This window comes from Chiloscyllium plagiosum, chromosome 16, assembly GCF_004010195.1.
Source record: "Chiloscyllium plagiosum isolate BGI_BamShark_2017 chromosome 16, ASM401019v2, whole genome shotgun sequence".
NCBI lineage: Eukaryota > Metazoa > Chordata > Chondrichthyes > Orectolobiformes > Hemiscylliidae > Chiloscyllium > Chiloscyllium plagiosum.
In genome coordinates, this window is record NC_057725.1 from 32,667,750 (window position 1) to 32,682,084 (window position 14,335).

A 14,335-nucleotide genomic window follows, 5' to 3' on the forward strand; every position below is an offset into this window, starting at 1 on the left:
AAGGGTTCCAGAAGGCAGCTGATCATAATTTTAAGGGCAACCAGGGATGGGCAATTTAAACAAAAACTGATACTTCAGGCTGAGGAATAAGAAACTTCATATCAAAATTTACAAATACTTAAGAAAAAGAGCAAGTTTAGTTGACACTATAAACAAAAGAACGGAACAGAACATTGTATCAGAAAACCTGCAGGGCAGATAGTTAAGTGACATCAAGAAATATAATGAAGTCAATAGAAAAATAAACAGAAGTGTCACCTGCAGTTTATTTTTTAAAGAGAGTAAAGGTATGAAGGAATTCAGGAAAACAGGTGAACACATCAATGACAGCAGCAAGGGAACAAAGCATTAAATGTGTCAGGTAAAATCATGGGATTGATTTTAGACTTGGTACATTTGTTAAATGTGTACAGAAACCTGGACAGGCTGTAGGTAGAGTGAATAGTTCTGGTAGCCTGGTATAAAAAAAAACATAGAAAGTGTAAAATATGTTCACAAGCATGGTATCAGAACTGAGACCACATCGATTGAAAAAAATTTAACTGGTTGGGGCCTCCATTTTCAAAACAACCGGATCCTTACAATTGATCTTAAAGAGGTCTTTACAATTATAAGTGGTTTGGACAAGGTAGAAATGGAACAATGTTTTCAATTACAGGAGGAATTAAGACGAAGGACCATAAGTACAAGGAAGTGACTAATAAATCCAATGAGAAAATAAAGAAAATTTCTTCAGTTAAGAAAATGGTTACAACGAAGAATTCACTACCACAGTAAGTGAGACAGATACCTTTGGTGATTTTAAAAAGGTAACTAGGTAAGTACACAAGAGAAAACCCTAAGAAAGTATATACTTTTGAGGCTGAGATAAGGCAGATGACATGGGAGAAAACTAGTGTGGTTATAAATGGGGCGGCATGGTGGCTCAGTGGTTAGCACCAGGGACCCGGCTTCAATTCCCACCTCGGGTAACTGTCTGTGTGGAGTTTGCACATTCTCCCAGTGTTTGCATGGGTTTCCTTCGGCTGCTCCGGTTTACTCAATCCAAAGATGTGCAGGTCAGGTGAACTGGCCATACTAAATTGCCAAGTCAGGGCTAAACATAGGGTAGGGGAATGGGTCTGGGTGCCTTACTCCTCGGAGGGTCGGTGTGGATTTGTTGGGCCGAAGGGCCTATTTCCATACTGTAGGAAATCTAATCTAATCATAAATGCTAATAGTATTGTTGGGCCGTATGGCTTCATTCAATGTGCACCCAATTTCATTTTAAATTTTAAACGTGGAGTCATAGACCTACACAGGCCATTTGGCCCAAATTGGTCCATGCCAACCAAAATGTCCATCCATGCTAACCCCATTTCCCTGCACTTGGACCATATCCTTCTAATCCTTTCCTATCCATGTATTTGTCCAAATGCTTTTTAAGTGTTGTTAATGTTCCACTGAGCCACTTCCACTGCAGCTCATTTCATATGCATACTATCTTTTGTAAAAGAAAGTTGCTCCTCAGTTTCCCTTTAATTTTTTCCTCTCTAGCCTTAAACTGATGCCCTCTTGTCCTCAATTCCCCAAACTTGGGAAAAAGGCTTGAGTGCATTCACCCTATCCATGCCTCTCATGATCTTATACACCTCTACAAGATGCCCCCTCAGTCTCTTATGCTCTAAAGAAAAAAAGTCCTAGCTTGTCCAACCTCGCCCTCTAACTCAGACCATTGAGTCCAGACATCATCCTTGTAAACTTCTTCTGTGCTCTTTCCAGTTTAATAACATCCTTCCTATAACAAAGTGACCAAAACAGAACACAATATTCCAAGTGTGGCCTCACCAAGGTTCTGTACAACTGCAACATAACTTCCCAACGTCTATGCTCAGTACCCTGACTGAGGAAGGCCAGTGTGCCAAAAGCCGTCTTCACTGCCTTGTCTACCTGTGACTCCAATTTCAGAGAGCTGTGAACCTGAACTCCAAGATCTCTCTGTTCCACTATATTCCTTAAGGCCCTACCATTGACTTTCCAAAATGCAAGACCTCACACTTATCAATGTTAAACTCAGTTTGCCATTTCTCGGCCCACTTCCCCAGCTGATCAAGGTCCTGCTGCAATTTCTGAGAACATTCCTTGCTGTCCATGATACTGCCTATTTTAGTGTCATCAGCAAACTTACTAACCTAGACTTCTATATTCTCATCCAAATCATTGATATAGATAACAAACAGCAATTGGCCCAGTACCGACCCCTGAGGCACTACTCTAGTCATAGGCCTTCAGTCCGACAAGTATCCTTCCACCATTACCCTTTGTTTCCTACCATCAAGCCAATTTTGTATCCAATTTTCCAACTCACCCGAATTCCACTGCGATCTAACCTTCCATGTGGAACCTTATCAAAGGCCTGACTAAAATCCGTACATACAACATCCACTACCTTGCCCTCGTCGACCTTCCTGGTCACTTTGTCAAATAACTCTAACAAATTTGTCAGGCACAATCTCCCACACACAAAGCCACACTGACTACTCCTAATCAAACCCTGTCTTTCCAAATGCATGCACATCTTATCCAGCAAAAATCTTCTCGAGTAACTTACCCACCACACACCTTCATTAAAATTTATTACAATGCATGGGAACAATGGTCATAGGCTAATTTTCCACAAAAAATGTTTGTTAATGCAATAAATAGAAAATTAAAATCCGTTAAACAAACTACAATTAAACTTGTCCCAAGAATCCTGAAAAGTTGTCGAGTCACATGTAAGGCAAAAATATGTATTTAGTATAGAATCGGTGTCTAATGTTCGCCGAGCTGGAAATTTTTGTTGCAAACGTTTCGTCCCCTGGCTAGGTGACATCCTCAGTGCTTGGGAGCCTCCTGAGAAGTGCTTCTGTGGTGTTTCCTCCGGCATTTATAATGGCCTGTCCCTGCCGCTTCCGGTTGTCAGTTTCTGCTGTCCGCTGTAGTGGCCAGTATATTGGGTCCAGGTCGATGTGTTTGTTGATGGAGTTTGTGGATGAGTGCCATGCTTCTAGGAATTCCCTGGCTGTTCTTTGTTTGGCTTGCCCTATAATGGTAGTGTTGTCCCAGTCAAATTCATGTTGCTTGTCGTCTGCGTGAGTGGCTACGAGGGATACCTGGTCAGGGACCGAAACGTTTGCAACAAAAACTTCCAGCCCGGCGAACAAAACCACAGCAGAAGATGAGTAAATGTTTGGAGATGCAGGAGGAGCTTACATTGACAGGGTGGGTGATAGTGACGGGAGGATGTTACATTGTTAATGAGTCTGTCCTCGTTCCATTGTCTTTCTCTTAGGCATCTGTTGATGAAATTGCGCGGGTATCCGTTTTTGGCGAATACCTTGTACAGGTGTTCCCCTTTCTCTTTTTGCAGTTCTGGTGTGCTGCAGTGTGTTGCATTCCTCGAAGCATGGCACTCATTCACAAACTCCATCAACAAACACATCGACCTGGACCCAATATACCGGCCACTACAGCGGACAGCTGAAACTGACAACCGGAAGCGGCAGGGGCAGGCCACTATAAATGTCGGAGGAAACACCACAGAAGCGCATCACAGGAGGCTCCCAAGCACTGAGGATGACACCTAGACAGGAGCTACAAATCTTCACCCAAACTTTGAATAGGTGTCTAACTCAATAGATGGAACACAAGTAACAAAGACTGTCTCCAGTTGCATTCCTGCAAGCCAAACTGCACGCAAGTCAGAACACAATGCACGTCAACTGAAAGCAGCTGTTTGTTATAGGAAGTGTTCATATGTCAGGTTTTTAAAATTATAATCAAGTGTCAGATGGCACTTCTAAATATGAGCTTTCTAAGTCAGGGAATACCTGTACTTAAAAATGAACATTTGAAAAACATTGACATATGCAAAAATTCAGTTATTACTCGCAATACACATGTAATCTAATTCAGTCACATTTATATAGAAGTTAATCGAGTATTATATCAAGTTGAAATGCTTTGTAAAAATAAATTTTAAGAACACAAGTTAAAATTTCACTAGCCTGCCCGTATCAAACAAATCCATTCCAAAAGTGTCATCTTTGATTGTGTCCCCAAGAAATTATAACTGCAGTTCTTTGGTTAATATTAAAATGCTTTTCAATATGAATTTAACCAAAATGCTATAGACTTAGTATTTAATAAAGAAAAGCTAAATTTATTGCAACTCACCTTTCAAAGTCACCAAAGCTTCCACCTGGTGTGGTTTTGTAAAAGACTTGTGAGAGACACGGCACGTGAAAGTGCTGCCAATATCTTCTACTCCAGGCTGTAATCTAACTTCAGTGGTTATGTTGCATGTTCCATCAGGGTTTTTGACTGGCGGGGCAGTGCAAATATCAGTCAACACGTTTGGCTTTCCTTCTGCTGGCGTTGTCTGCAGCCATTCCGTATTGCTTTCGCAAGGATAATACCCACTTAACTGACAACCCAAGGCCATCTCTCCACCTGTTCCAACTTCCACAACTTTTTCTGAAGTCACGATTACTGTAGGCCGGGCTACCAAAATAAGGAGGTATGTTAGTCTCAACAATAACTGCATGTGTACTTCAAAAGTAATGCATTGATTGGATCTATGCAAGGTAAATAAATAGCAGAGCCATTATTAAATAAATATATCTCAATTAACAATCATCAGTAAAGAGAACAGTGCCAGAAAATTGGAGTCGAGAATGTGGTGCTGGAAAAGCACAGGAGGTCAGGCAGTAGCCAAGGAGCAGAAGAATCGATGTTTCAGGCTTGTGCGCTTCATCAGGAAGGGCTTATGCCCAAAATATGGATTCTCCTGCTCCTCAGATTTTGCCTGACCTGCTGTGCTTTTCCAGCACCACACTGTCGACTCTACTCCAGCATCTGCAGTCCTCACTTTCTCCCAGAGAACTGGAGGACAATTAATATGATTTTCATTTTAGAAAGGAAGTTGCATAGGTGACTGAGTAGATAATAGAATAGAACACATAAATATAGGGGTTAGGACAGACAAATGGTGGGAAGTGACATTCCTCAAAGATTGGTGCTGGGATCATTGTTGTTTATGATTTAAATTAGCAATTTGTAGTTCTGGTTCCAGAATATAATTTTGAAATTAAAAAAAAAACACAGTGCAAACAACAGAAAATGAAGGACCTGTCTAAAAAATATGATGTTAATGAACTTGCACCCAAATTAACACATTGGAAATGAATTCAGATGAGCATGAAATTGCATTTTAATAAGAACATAGAGCCCTGATATTGGCGAGATAAAGTCAAAGTGGGATAGTGGAGAAAGAAAGTAATCAAGACAACAAGACCACAGAATATAATTTTGAAATTTAAAAAAAACACAGTGCAAACAACAGAAAATGAAGGACATGTCTAAAAAATATGATGTTAATGAACTTGCACCCAAATTAACACATTGGAAATGGATTCAGATGAGCATGAAATTGCATTTTAATAAGAACATAGAGCCCTGATATTGGCGAGATAAAGTCAAAGTGGGATAGTGGAGAAAGAAAGTAATCAAGACAACAAGACCAAATCTCAAGCACTGAGATGCATTTCTAGAAATTTTGAATTGTAAAAGTATTTAATTTCCATATTAATCTGACATGATCTAATTTCAAGTAATGTGTCCATTTCTGGTTTCCACATTATAAAAACAGATTTGTTCACAAGGATAATACTGCAACTGAGAAGTTATAACCACTAGGAAAGACCTAACAAACCTTTGTTCTCCCCTAGAAATGTGAAGGCTGAGTGTGATGTGATAAGGGTCAACATAACAAAATGTTGCACGTGGTATTGTTCAAGGTCATCATTCAGATGAGACAATAAACCAATCCAAGTCAATGGGTTATTTCAAAGACATGCAATGGGACTTAGGTACTGTATGGCTTGTTGAAAAATTAAGAAAACTTGTTATTAATTCTAACCATTCTACTAGCTGTGGTGTGTCAGAAGGAACAGATAATCCTGGCATGCAAGTGAAAGTGAAGAAAAATTTCTCAAAGCCCCTTCACCTCTGCTAGGATGAAGCTGCTAAAATGCTTTTCAAACTTTAATTTTAATGCTATATTCTTAATCACAGATTGTATTGTTATCTTCACTGAAATACTTTATTTCCCCAAAACTCAAGTACTTTATTGAATCTGCTACTTTTATTTCATTTGGTAAATGCCAATTTACAGGGCATCATGCAAATAAACTTGCAATACATGATTGACAATTGACAGTGCAGATAGCAACTTTTAACTATATACATTTTAAATATATTAAACTGATAGCATTGTACAGGCATCCCCCGCTATCAGAAAATAAAGCATTCCCAGGAAACCTTTCATAAGCCAAAAATGGCAAAAAGATGCATGATTTATATGGGAAACATTTTGCTGTTTTTTGTAAAAGCGAAAATCCTCTTTGGATTCGCAAAAAACAGGTACTAGTGTAGGTCATTTGTAAAAGTGAAGTGGTGTAAAGCAAATATTTGAAAAGCAGACGATACCTGTATTGTATTGGAATGTAGAATGACTTACAACAAACAAATCTTCTTACCTAAAACCTCAAGTGTTACCGTCTTAGCGGCTTTATCATTTGGTGGAATATAAATTTCACATTGGTACTGTCCAGCATGTTTATTAACAACATCTTTGAGCAACAGGGACATGTTTCCACGTATAATGGAGCTGGTCAGTAGCTCAGCTTCTTTCCATTTCTCAGTTATTATGCCAGAAGTGTAGACAAATGCATTTGATTTTTTGGTGTCACTAGTGAAAGACCATAAAATGCCCAAGTTCTGTGGAGTCAGTTCGGACCCAGTGAATTCAGCAATTTCACAATTCAGAAGACCATTTTCATTATACATCACTTCAACGAAACTTGGACTGTCTTTTAACTTCAACTTGCTTTCTGAAAATTAAAAAGAACATAAGACTATTTTGTTAGTGTCCATCAAACAAAACTTTCTAAAATGCATTTGATTTACAAAGAACAAACAGCATAAAAATAACCATTTAGGTTAAACAGCTTGACGGTAACTCCTCCTATGCTTCAGTGAACACCACAAGTAGAATCCCTTATTCTTTTCTCCCTCATTTGCTTATTTAACTATTCCAATGTTCTCCTCATTAGTCTCCCACCTTGCACCCTGCTTAAACTCCAACATATTCCAAATTTTGCTGCCCATGGCCCAGCTCACACCTAGCTGGCTTACCCTTTATTTAACTTAACCTGATTTGGAGGAGCTGGTGTTGGCCTAGCGTGCACAAAGTTAAAAAACACAGAACACCAGGTTATAGTCCAACAGGCTTATTTGGAAGCACTAGCTTTCCGATCACTGCTCCTTCATCAGGTGGTTGTCAACGACCTGATGAAGGAGCAGTGATCCGAAAGCTAATGCTTCCAAATAAACCTGTTAGACTATAACCTGGTGTTCTATGATTTTTAACGTTTAATTTAACCTGTGTGCTTAGTCCAACAAGATCTCAACTTCAAAACTTTCATTGGTTTGTGTTTTAAATGTCTCTGACCATTAATGAATAAAAAGTCCCAATTGTGGGATGGGGAAGAGAAGTTGATGTTGAGTAACACTAGTATATTCTCAGCAGATTTGTTTCCTCCTTTTTTCCCTACTAAAAGTGAGTCCTTGGTATTGAAGCCTCGCAGTCAAGATGTCCTTTAATTAATTTATTATTTATGGACAAGATGAAATCCGTGACCCAGCAGTGTAAAAGTCCAATTATTTTGAATACAGTGACAGCCTGGAAGATAATGAGGCAAGAAGAGGGCAATTGATCTAAGACTTCGCTATTTACCCGGTTGGTGGGAGCCGAAGGATTTAAACTTGGGGCAATGGACTCCAGCTTTAAGGCATGGGAGAATAAGGGAAACTTCTGTCTGGGAGATTTATTCGAGGGGGAGGTCCTGATGTCATTTAGTCAGAAATATGGATTGACTAATAGGGACCTTTTCCGATATTTCCAGATTAGGGATTACGTACAGAGGAAAACCATGCTCCTGGTCCAGTGTTACAAATCAGACTTAGAGAAAAGAGTACTTCAATGTACGGGTGCTCTTTCACTCAGTACTTTATATCATTTACAGAAAGGCCATGCCCTGGGGAACATGGAAGGACTTTGTAAGACGTGGAATTGAGAGTTAGGAGAGGATATTTCATTGGAGGTATGGGAAGACATCTGGGGGAATGTAAGGAAAATCTCAGTATGTAACAGAGCGCAGGCCATGCAATCGGAGATCTTACACAGGGCTCATATGGCGCCAGACAGGTTAGCTAAGTTCAAGAGAGGAGTATCACCAGGGTGCCCCAAATGTAAAATTAGTATCGGCACTCTCACACACTGCTATTGGTCATGTTGCAAGATCTAGACATACTGGAGTTCTATAGTAAGGGATCTAAAGGACACCCTGGGGATTAAAATTAATGTGGATCCGGTAATTCTTCTTTTGAGCTTGCCAAATGTGTCCTTTCTGGGGGAACATGGGAAGAGATTGTATAATATTCTTACCCATTGTGCGAGGAAAAACATTCTACTGAATTGGACGTCGGAAAAACCACCAAGTCTTACGGGGTGGCAGAGGCTGGTGATGGAGCATCTCCCCAAAGACTACCTCACAAATATGGTGCACCACTAAACGGAACAGATTTACAAGACATGGTGACCCTTTTTAAAATTATATTGACGCTGACGTATCAGCAATATTAATTAGGGCCGTGGGAATCGGTACAGGAACATTCTACTGAATTGGACGTCGGAAAAATCACCAAGTCTTACGGGGTGGCAGAGACTGGTGATGGAGCATCTCCCCAAAGACTACCTCACAAATATGGTGCACCGCTAAACGGAACAGATTTACAAGACATGGTGACCCTTTTTAAAATTATATTGACGCTGACGTATCAGCAATATTAATTAGGGCCGTGGGAATCGGTACAGGTGCCCATGGGGCCCCAGGAGGAGGGAACTGGGGAAAAAGAATACAGATACTGTAGATGGTGCTCCCAGGGATGGGAGTCTCAGTGTGATAAGTGAGATAGAATAGTGAGATATTATTTAATTTACATTATTTGAATTTAGTTTAAGTTAGTATTTATTTAATATATTGGTAGTTTCATTTAAGTTAAGTAGTCTTCTGGTAGAATAGTAGGTCATTCATTAACAATAGTACTGTGTTATGGCTTTGTTGTACTGCCTTTTTTTCTGTTTTAATTTTTTTGTACATAAATGTCATGTAAAAGATTTAAAAAGGTTTTCAATAAAAAAATTATAAAAAACAGGTGAGTCCTTGCTTAGATTTATTTCTCCATATTATCTGCATTATGGTACTTCACCGTTCAAATAGTCCTTATATAACTGCAAACCTTGAAGTGGAAATCGAAGTGTTGTAAGGAATGTGCTAGTAATCAACCAGACTACTCCATGAGTCTCACTGTCATCATAAATGATTAGATTCAAATCACCAAACTGGCCAATTGTTTCCCTTTTAGTACTGCTATTCAGACTTCCACCAAGTTTCCTTAATGAGCTTAAAAATAGTACATTTATTATAAAACAAAACTAATTTCTAAAAACAAGTGGCAAAGCTTGCTTACAATTAGGCTTTTAATCAGAGTTAGAACTAAGTCCCCTTTCTACAAATACAAAGACACTCATCCAACCCAAAGGATAACACAACTCTGCAGAAATATTTTAACAAGGCAAAGGACAAACAAACCATCCTTATTGGCCAATGATCTGCAAAACAGTCTTCCAACTTTTCATGTACTTCATAATGTTGGATAAGGCTGAAGATAACAGGAACAGACAGGAACTGATAAGAGACCTAAAAATGTGAATGACTCATGTGTTATGTGAATGACTCGGCATAATTCTGATCAGGTCCACTGAGAGTTATAAGTGCAGGAAATCAGGAACTGCTGTCTCTACCAGACAAAACATACATTTGGACAAAACATTTGGGATTGCTCACATGCATGGATAAGTCCAAATACGACATGCATTTTCAGGATTGATCACATGTAAGCATAATTCCAAATAAGGCACACATTTGGCACAAAGACTTGTGTATAAACAGCCTGAAGAAATCCCTTTGTTTATCAACACTGCGAAGACTAACATTGTGCAAGATGGTATCCTATATCAGGAGGAATGGTGAAGATGTTCAGCCTGGCCAGCTGCAAACTCTACTGGGTAAAAATGTTATGGTCATGAAAGACAATGATTGAGATCTCTCTGGTACAGTCAGTTCTGCTATCACGCAGTAGTTCTGTCCTTGTGCAATCCTGTGTTTTAAAAAAATTAGGTAATAGCAGCACCATTTATACTAATAGAGCTGGAACTGCTTTAGAATCAATACACACTTCAAACTTTGCACTTTAGAAACAGTGCCCCAATTCATCAATAGTGTTATAGCAAATTCGTGTTAACGAAATGTACGTTATAGCAATATGACCTGTAGTTAAAAGTGTGTTATTCAAATACGTACCTAGTAAATGAATTGTATTTAATTGATAACGTAGTCCCAACAGCCAAGCATGATTCTCTTTTCAGGGAGGAGAAAGTGATGACTGCAGATGCTGGAGATCAGAGTCGAAGATGGTTGTGCTTTTCCAGCACCACATGTCAGGCAGCATCCACGGAGTAGGAGAGTCAACATTTTGAGCATGAGCCCTTCATCGGGAGCCCTTCCTGATGAAAAGCTTATGCTCGAAACATCGATTCTCCTGCTCCTCAGATGCTGCCTGATACAGTGTGCTGGAAAAGCACAACCATCGACCCTGATTCTCTCTTCACCCAACATGTAATACACCATCAACACTGACAATAAAGGTCAATTCCAACTCTGTTAATTCCCTGTGACAATGCCAAAAGTACTGTCCTATTGTTAAAAGTTAAAAATCACACTACACCAGGTTATAGTCCAACAGGTTTATTTGGAAGCACTAGCTTTCAGAGCACTGCTCCTTCATCAGATGGTTGTGGGTCATATCCTATTGTCACACTTCGAGTTAAGTTAATGGTGCAAACAGAGGTGTACCCCAAAACCTTCCAGGTCTGCATGACTCACTTCAATTAGTGGAGGTTTCAGCTCCCTAGAAAGGGGGGGTGTCAGGTTACGGTCTGGTTGGTGCAAGTAATCTGGGAATGGTATAGTTTGGTATGAGACAGTCAAGTATGGAGTCAGTGTAATAGCCATTCAGGAGTCAGACTATCTTTTCCTGGATAACTATTTTACTCAATTTCATTTGGAACCATCTGAACTGGTCCAATTTTTATGGAAATTTTCAGAAGGTTCCAGGTACATTCCAGAGAAACATTCAATTACTTGGGCAATTCTTTCAGAGACTACTCTCACTATTGTCACAAAGCTGGACCCTTTTTTCTAAAAGCTGTTCCTTTTCTCAACGATACTGTGTCCTTGATTTTTTTCAGAGGAGTCATAAAACTGTCCTGGTTCTAATTAGAATGGTTTTGTACAGAGATTAAAGGGTATTGAGAGGCCTTTTTGTTTATATGTAAACAGATGAGACTTCAGGCTGAAGTGGTCATGTTCTAGAAGTGACCTGTATACTAAAAGGGAAGTGGTCAGCTCTCTAGCTGAGCAGTTCAGTTCAGAATTTGTTAGGAGTTCAAAGGTGAGCTGTGTGGAAACTCTCTCTCTCTCTGTCTCTTTCTGCCCTTCTAACTTCAACCTGTAAGCAGCTGTTCCAGTTTTTTTTTAACTGTGTTTTAAGGTGGTTTACCTACTGTGAGAATGTGTATAGGGCATAAGCAGGCAGGGAACAAGTTAAGTTCTGAGTTTAGTAAAAAAAAAGAGTGTTCAGCTGAGAATGACTCAGATCAAATAAGTTACGGTTAACAATGGGGTGCTGGAGGCAAGGGTAATGGGTTAACAAGGTGGAAAATCATTCATTATGTAGACCCATTTAATAAAATGAGGTAGCATTCAGTATGTAACATTAGTTAATAAGGTGAAAAGTATCTACTGTATGAATCCAGTTAACAAGGTTAAGAACATTCAGTGTATAACAGTAAAGGACTTGATCTCTGCTATTGATACTCATTGATTGTAATGGTCACCCAATTAATATGTATGTTGCCTTATCTGGATGCTCCTCCCTGTAAAATGACTGTATAGTTCATCGAGAAACTGCTGTTCCAGAGAAGACCTTGAACTCATGTCTCTGTGCACATGGGCGATTGTTTTCTCTCTCTCCCTCCCTCCAGGGCCGGGGATAAAGGTGAAGGAGATAAAACAATACAGTGTTGCTAAGCATTTTGCTTTGACTGAGGGGGTGAAACGGGATGACTATATTGGCATAGTCGGCAGGATCCAAATGGATAGTTATGGTCAGATGGTGTCAGCAGCCACCTGGAACATCGATGTCTCAAGACAATGGGCCCACAAGGTAAGATTACAAACCTTGGTCCCTCTTGATATTCCTGTGTGCTGGAGACAATATCCTCACTCAATCACTCACTTTTCTACAGATTCCCCACATGGTAATTAGTTCAGTTGAAAGATACTGTTTCGCAAGCGCAGTGGCAGACAGAGGTTCAAGTCCTCTGCGCTGCATTGGGGGGAGTGGGGTATAATTGAGGTTCAAGCCTCTCAGGAGGGGGGGGGGAACGGGGGAGTATATTTGAGGTTAGAGTCCTCTGCATGGTACTGGGGTCCCAGTCCCCACAGGTGAGTTTGGTTGAAGTCTGAGTTTTCTGCGCAGTACTGGGGCTAGAGTCCCCTGAAGTGGGTTTGATTGAGGCTCGGGTCTACTGCACAGTACTAGGGTTAGAATTCCCTGGGGTGGGTTTAATTGAGATTTGAGTCCTCTGCGTGTTACTGGGGTTCGAGCCCCCTGGGGTGGGTTTGATTGAGGTTCGTGTCCTGTGCGTGGACTAGGGTTCAAGTCCACTGGGTGGGTTGATTTGAGGTTCAAGTCGTCCGCACTGTGCTGAGGTTCAAGCTTATGGTGTTTAAGTTTCGAGCTCTCTGTGTTTGGGATTCAAGTTGTCTGTGTTTAATTGGGGTTCGAGCCCCCATAAGGAGTAAAGTGAGAAAAGGGTTAAAGGCCCCTAGTGATGATATTTAAGGCTCTGCAAGTCTTTATTCTGGGGGAAGAGAGTGGCTTGGACTGCGGTGCCATGTGGTCTGCTGTCAGGGTTTTCTCTTTTTACAAGAGTAATTTCAGTGAGAGGATGCAAAAACAAAAACAAGAAACGCTAAAATTAAAGGTTGCTCTAATACTTGGGTTGAAAAAGGAAAGTTTCAATGTAGCTTGTGCCATGCTGAGAGTGCTTGATGTTTAAAAGTTTTGGTTTGTTAAAATACTGTTTTAGAAAATCCTTTTAAGTAACTGTTTTGCCATGTTTGAATCAGGATCTCAACTCAATGTGTTTTGCAGGCTGTGTCATGGGACAGACTTTGTTTTCACATTGAAATTGTTCAACATTATGCCCTTTTTAAAATTATCAAACTTGTAACCTTAAAACAAATTGATTGAGTGTCTTGAGCCCCTGATTTGTTTGAAATTCTACAATGCCTGTTTAAAAAGAAACAGTTGGGTCAGTGGTCATGCTTTAGCCAGATGAGAGTATTATATTAAAATACCTTTGTTGCTGTGTTTTTAATGCAGTGTTCACAAAACGAACAGTGCATTTTCAGTTTGATGTTTTGTTAAGATTTTAGAGAATATCAGAACTTGAGGTAGAGTTGTTTCAGTTTTGTTAATTATTGTTAAGACTTCATTGGCCTCCTTCATATTGCAATTCAAAAATGTTGATCTCTACCAAAGTTGCCACTGTAATTCCGACTGTGTTTTATTTGGGAAGTCTCATTTGGAGAAAATATTTTAATATGTTCTGCATTTGTTTCGCATGATAATGGGAGATTTAAATCTGAACTGAAACTGCCTCTTAAATGGCTAGAACACAGGAAACACTTTACTTGACAGCTTTCACATTAGCCAAGAATTAATTTGTTAAAGGAAAATAATTTTTGAATAACCTGAATTGGGTCCCCCTTGGGTTTGATTTTAGGGCCATTGATTATTGTTTATGATTGAACTGTTGAGGCAGTACAATTTAGAAGTTTATGAATTGTAAAAAACTTGATAATGTCATAAATAGTGAACAGAGTAACAGACTTCAAGGGGACTGAGAATGTTGGAATAAACAGACATAATTTAGTGTAGTTGGAATTTTTTGAAGAGGTAACAAGTAGGTTAGACCAGGGAAACCCAGTGGATGTGGTCTATCTAGACTTTCAAAAGGCCTTTGATAAGGTGCCACACGGGAGGCTGCTGAGCAAGATGA

General features: G+C 39.7%; 1 protein-coding gene and 1 long non-coding RNA gene across 3 annotated transcripts in view; one reads left to right on the forward strand and one right to left on the reverse strand.

Moving 5' to 3' along the window:
- LOC122557765 overlaps positions 1-3,446 on the forward strand; it is a 33,652-nt gene extending 30,206 nt beyond the window's left edge. Inside the window, exons 3-4 of the long non-coding RNA XR_006313931.1 lie at positions 659-773; positions 3,392-3,446. This is a non-coding gene — a long non-coding RNA (uncharacterized LOC122557765). The remainder of the gene's footprint in view (positions 1-658; positions 774-3,391) is intronic.
- Positions 1-14,335, reverse strand: part of LOC122557764 — a 47,344-nt gene that overhangs the window by 26,175 nt on the left and 6,834 nt on the right. The window contains exons 2-4 of one of the 2 annotated variants that reach the window (XM_043705728.1): positions 9,867-9,945; positions 6,561-6,914; positions 4,198-4,524 (exon numbers count right to left, since the gene is read on the reverse strand). In XM_043705728.1, the coding sequence (XP_043561663.1) occupies positions 4,198-4,524; positions 6,561-6,870 (637 nt within the window). In that variant the 5' untranslated portion in view covers positions 6,871-6,914; positions 9,867-9,945. The remainder of the gene's footprint in view (positions 1-4,197; positions 4,525-6,560; positions 6,915-9,866; positions 9,946-14,335) is intronic. The other variant, XM_043705727.1, reaches the window with a different exon arrangement.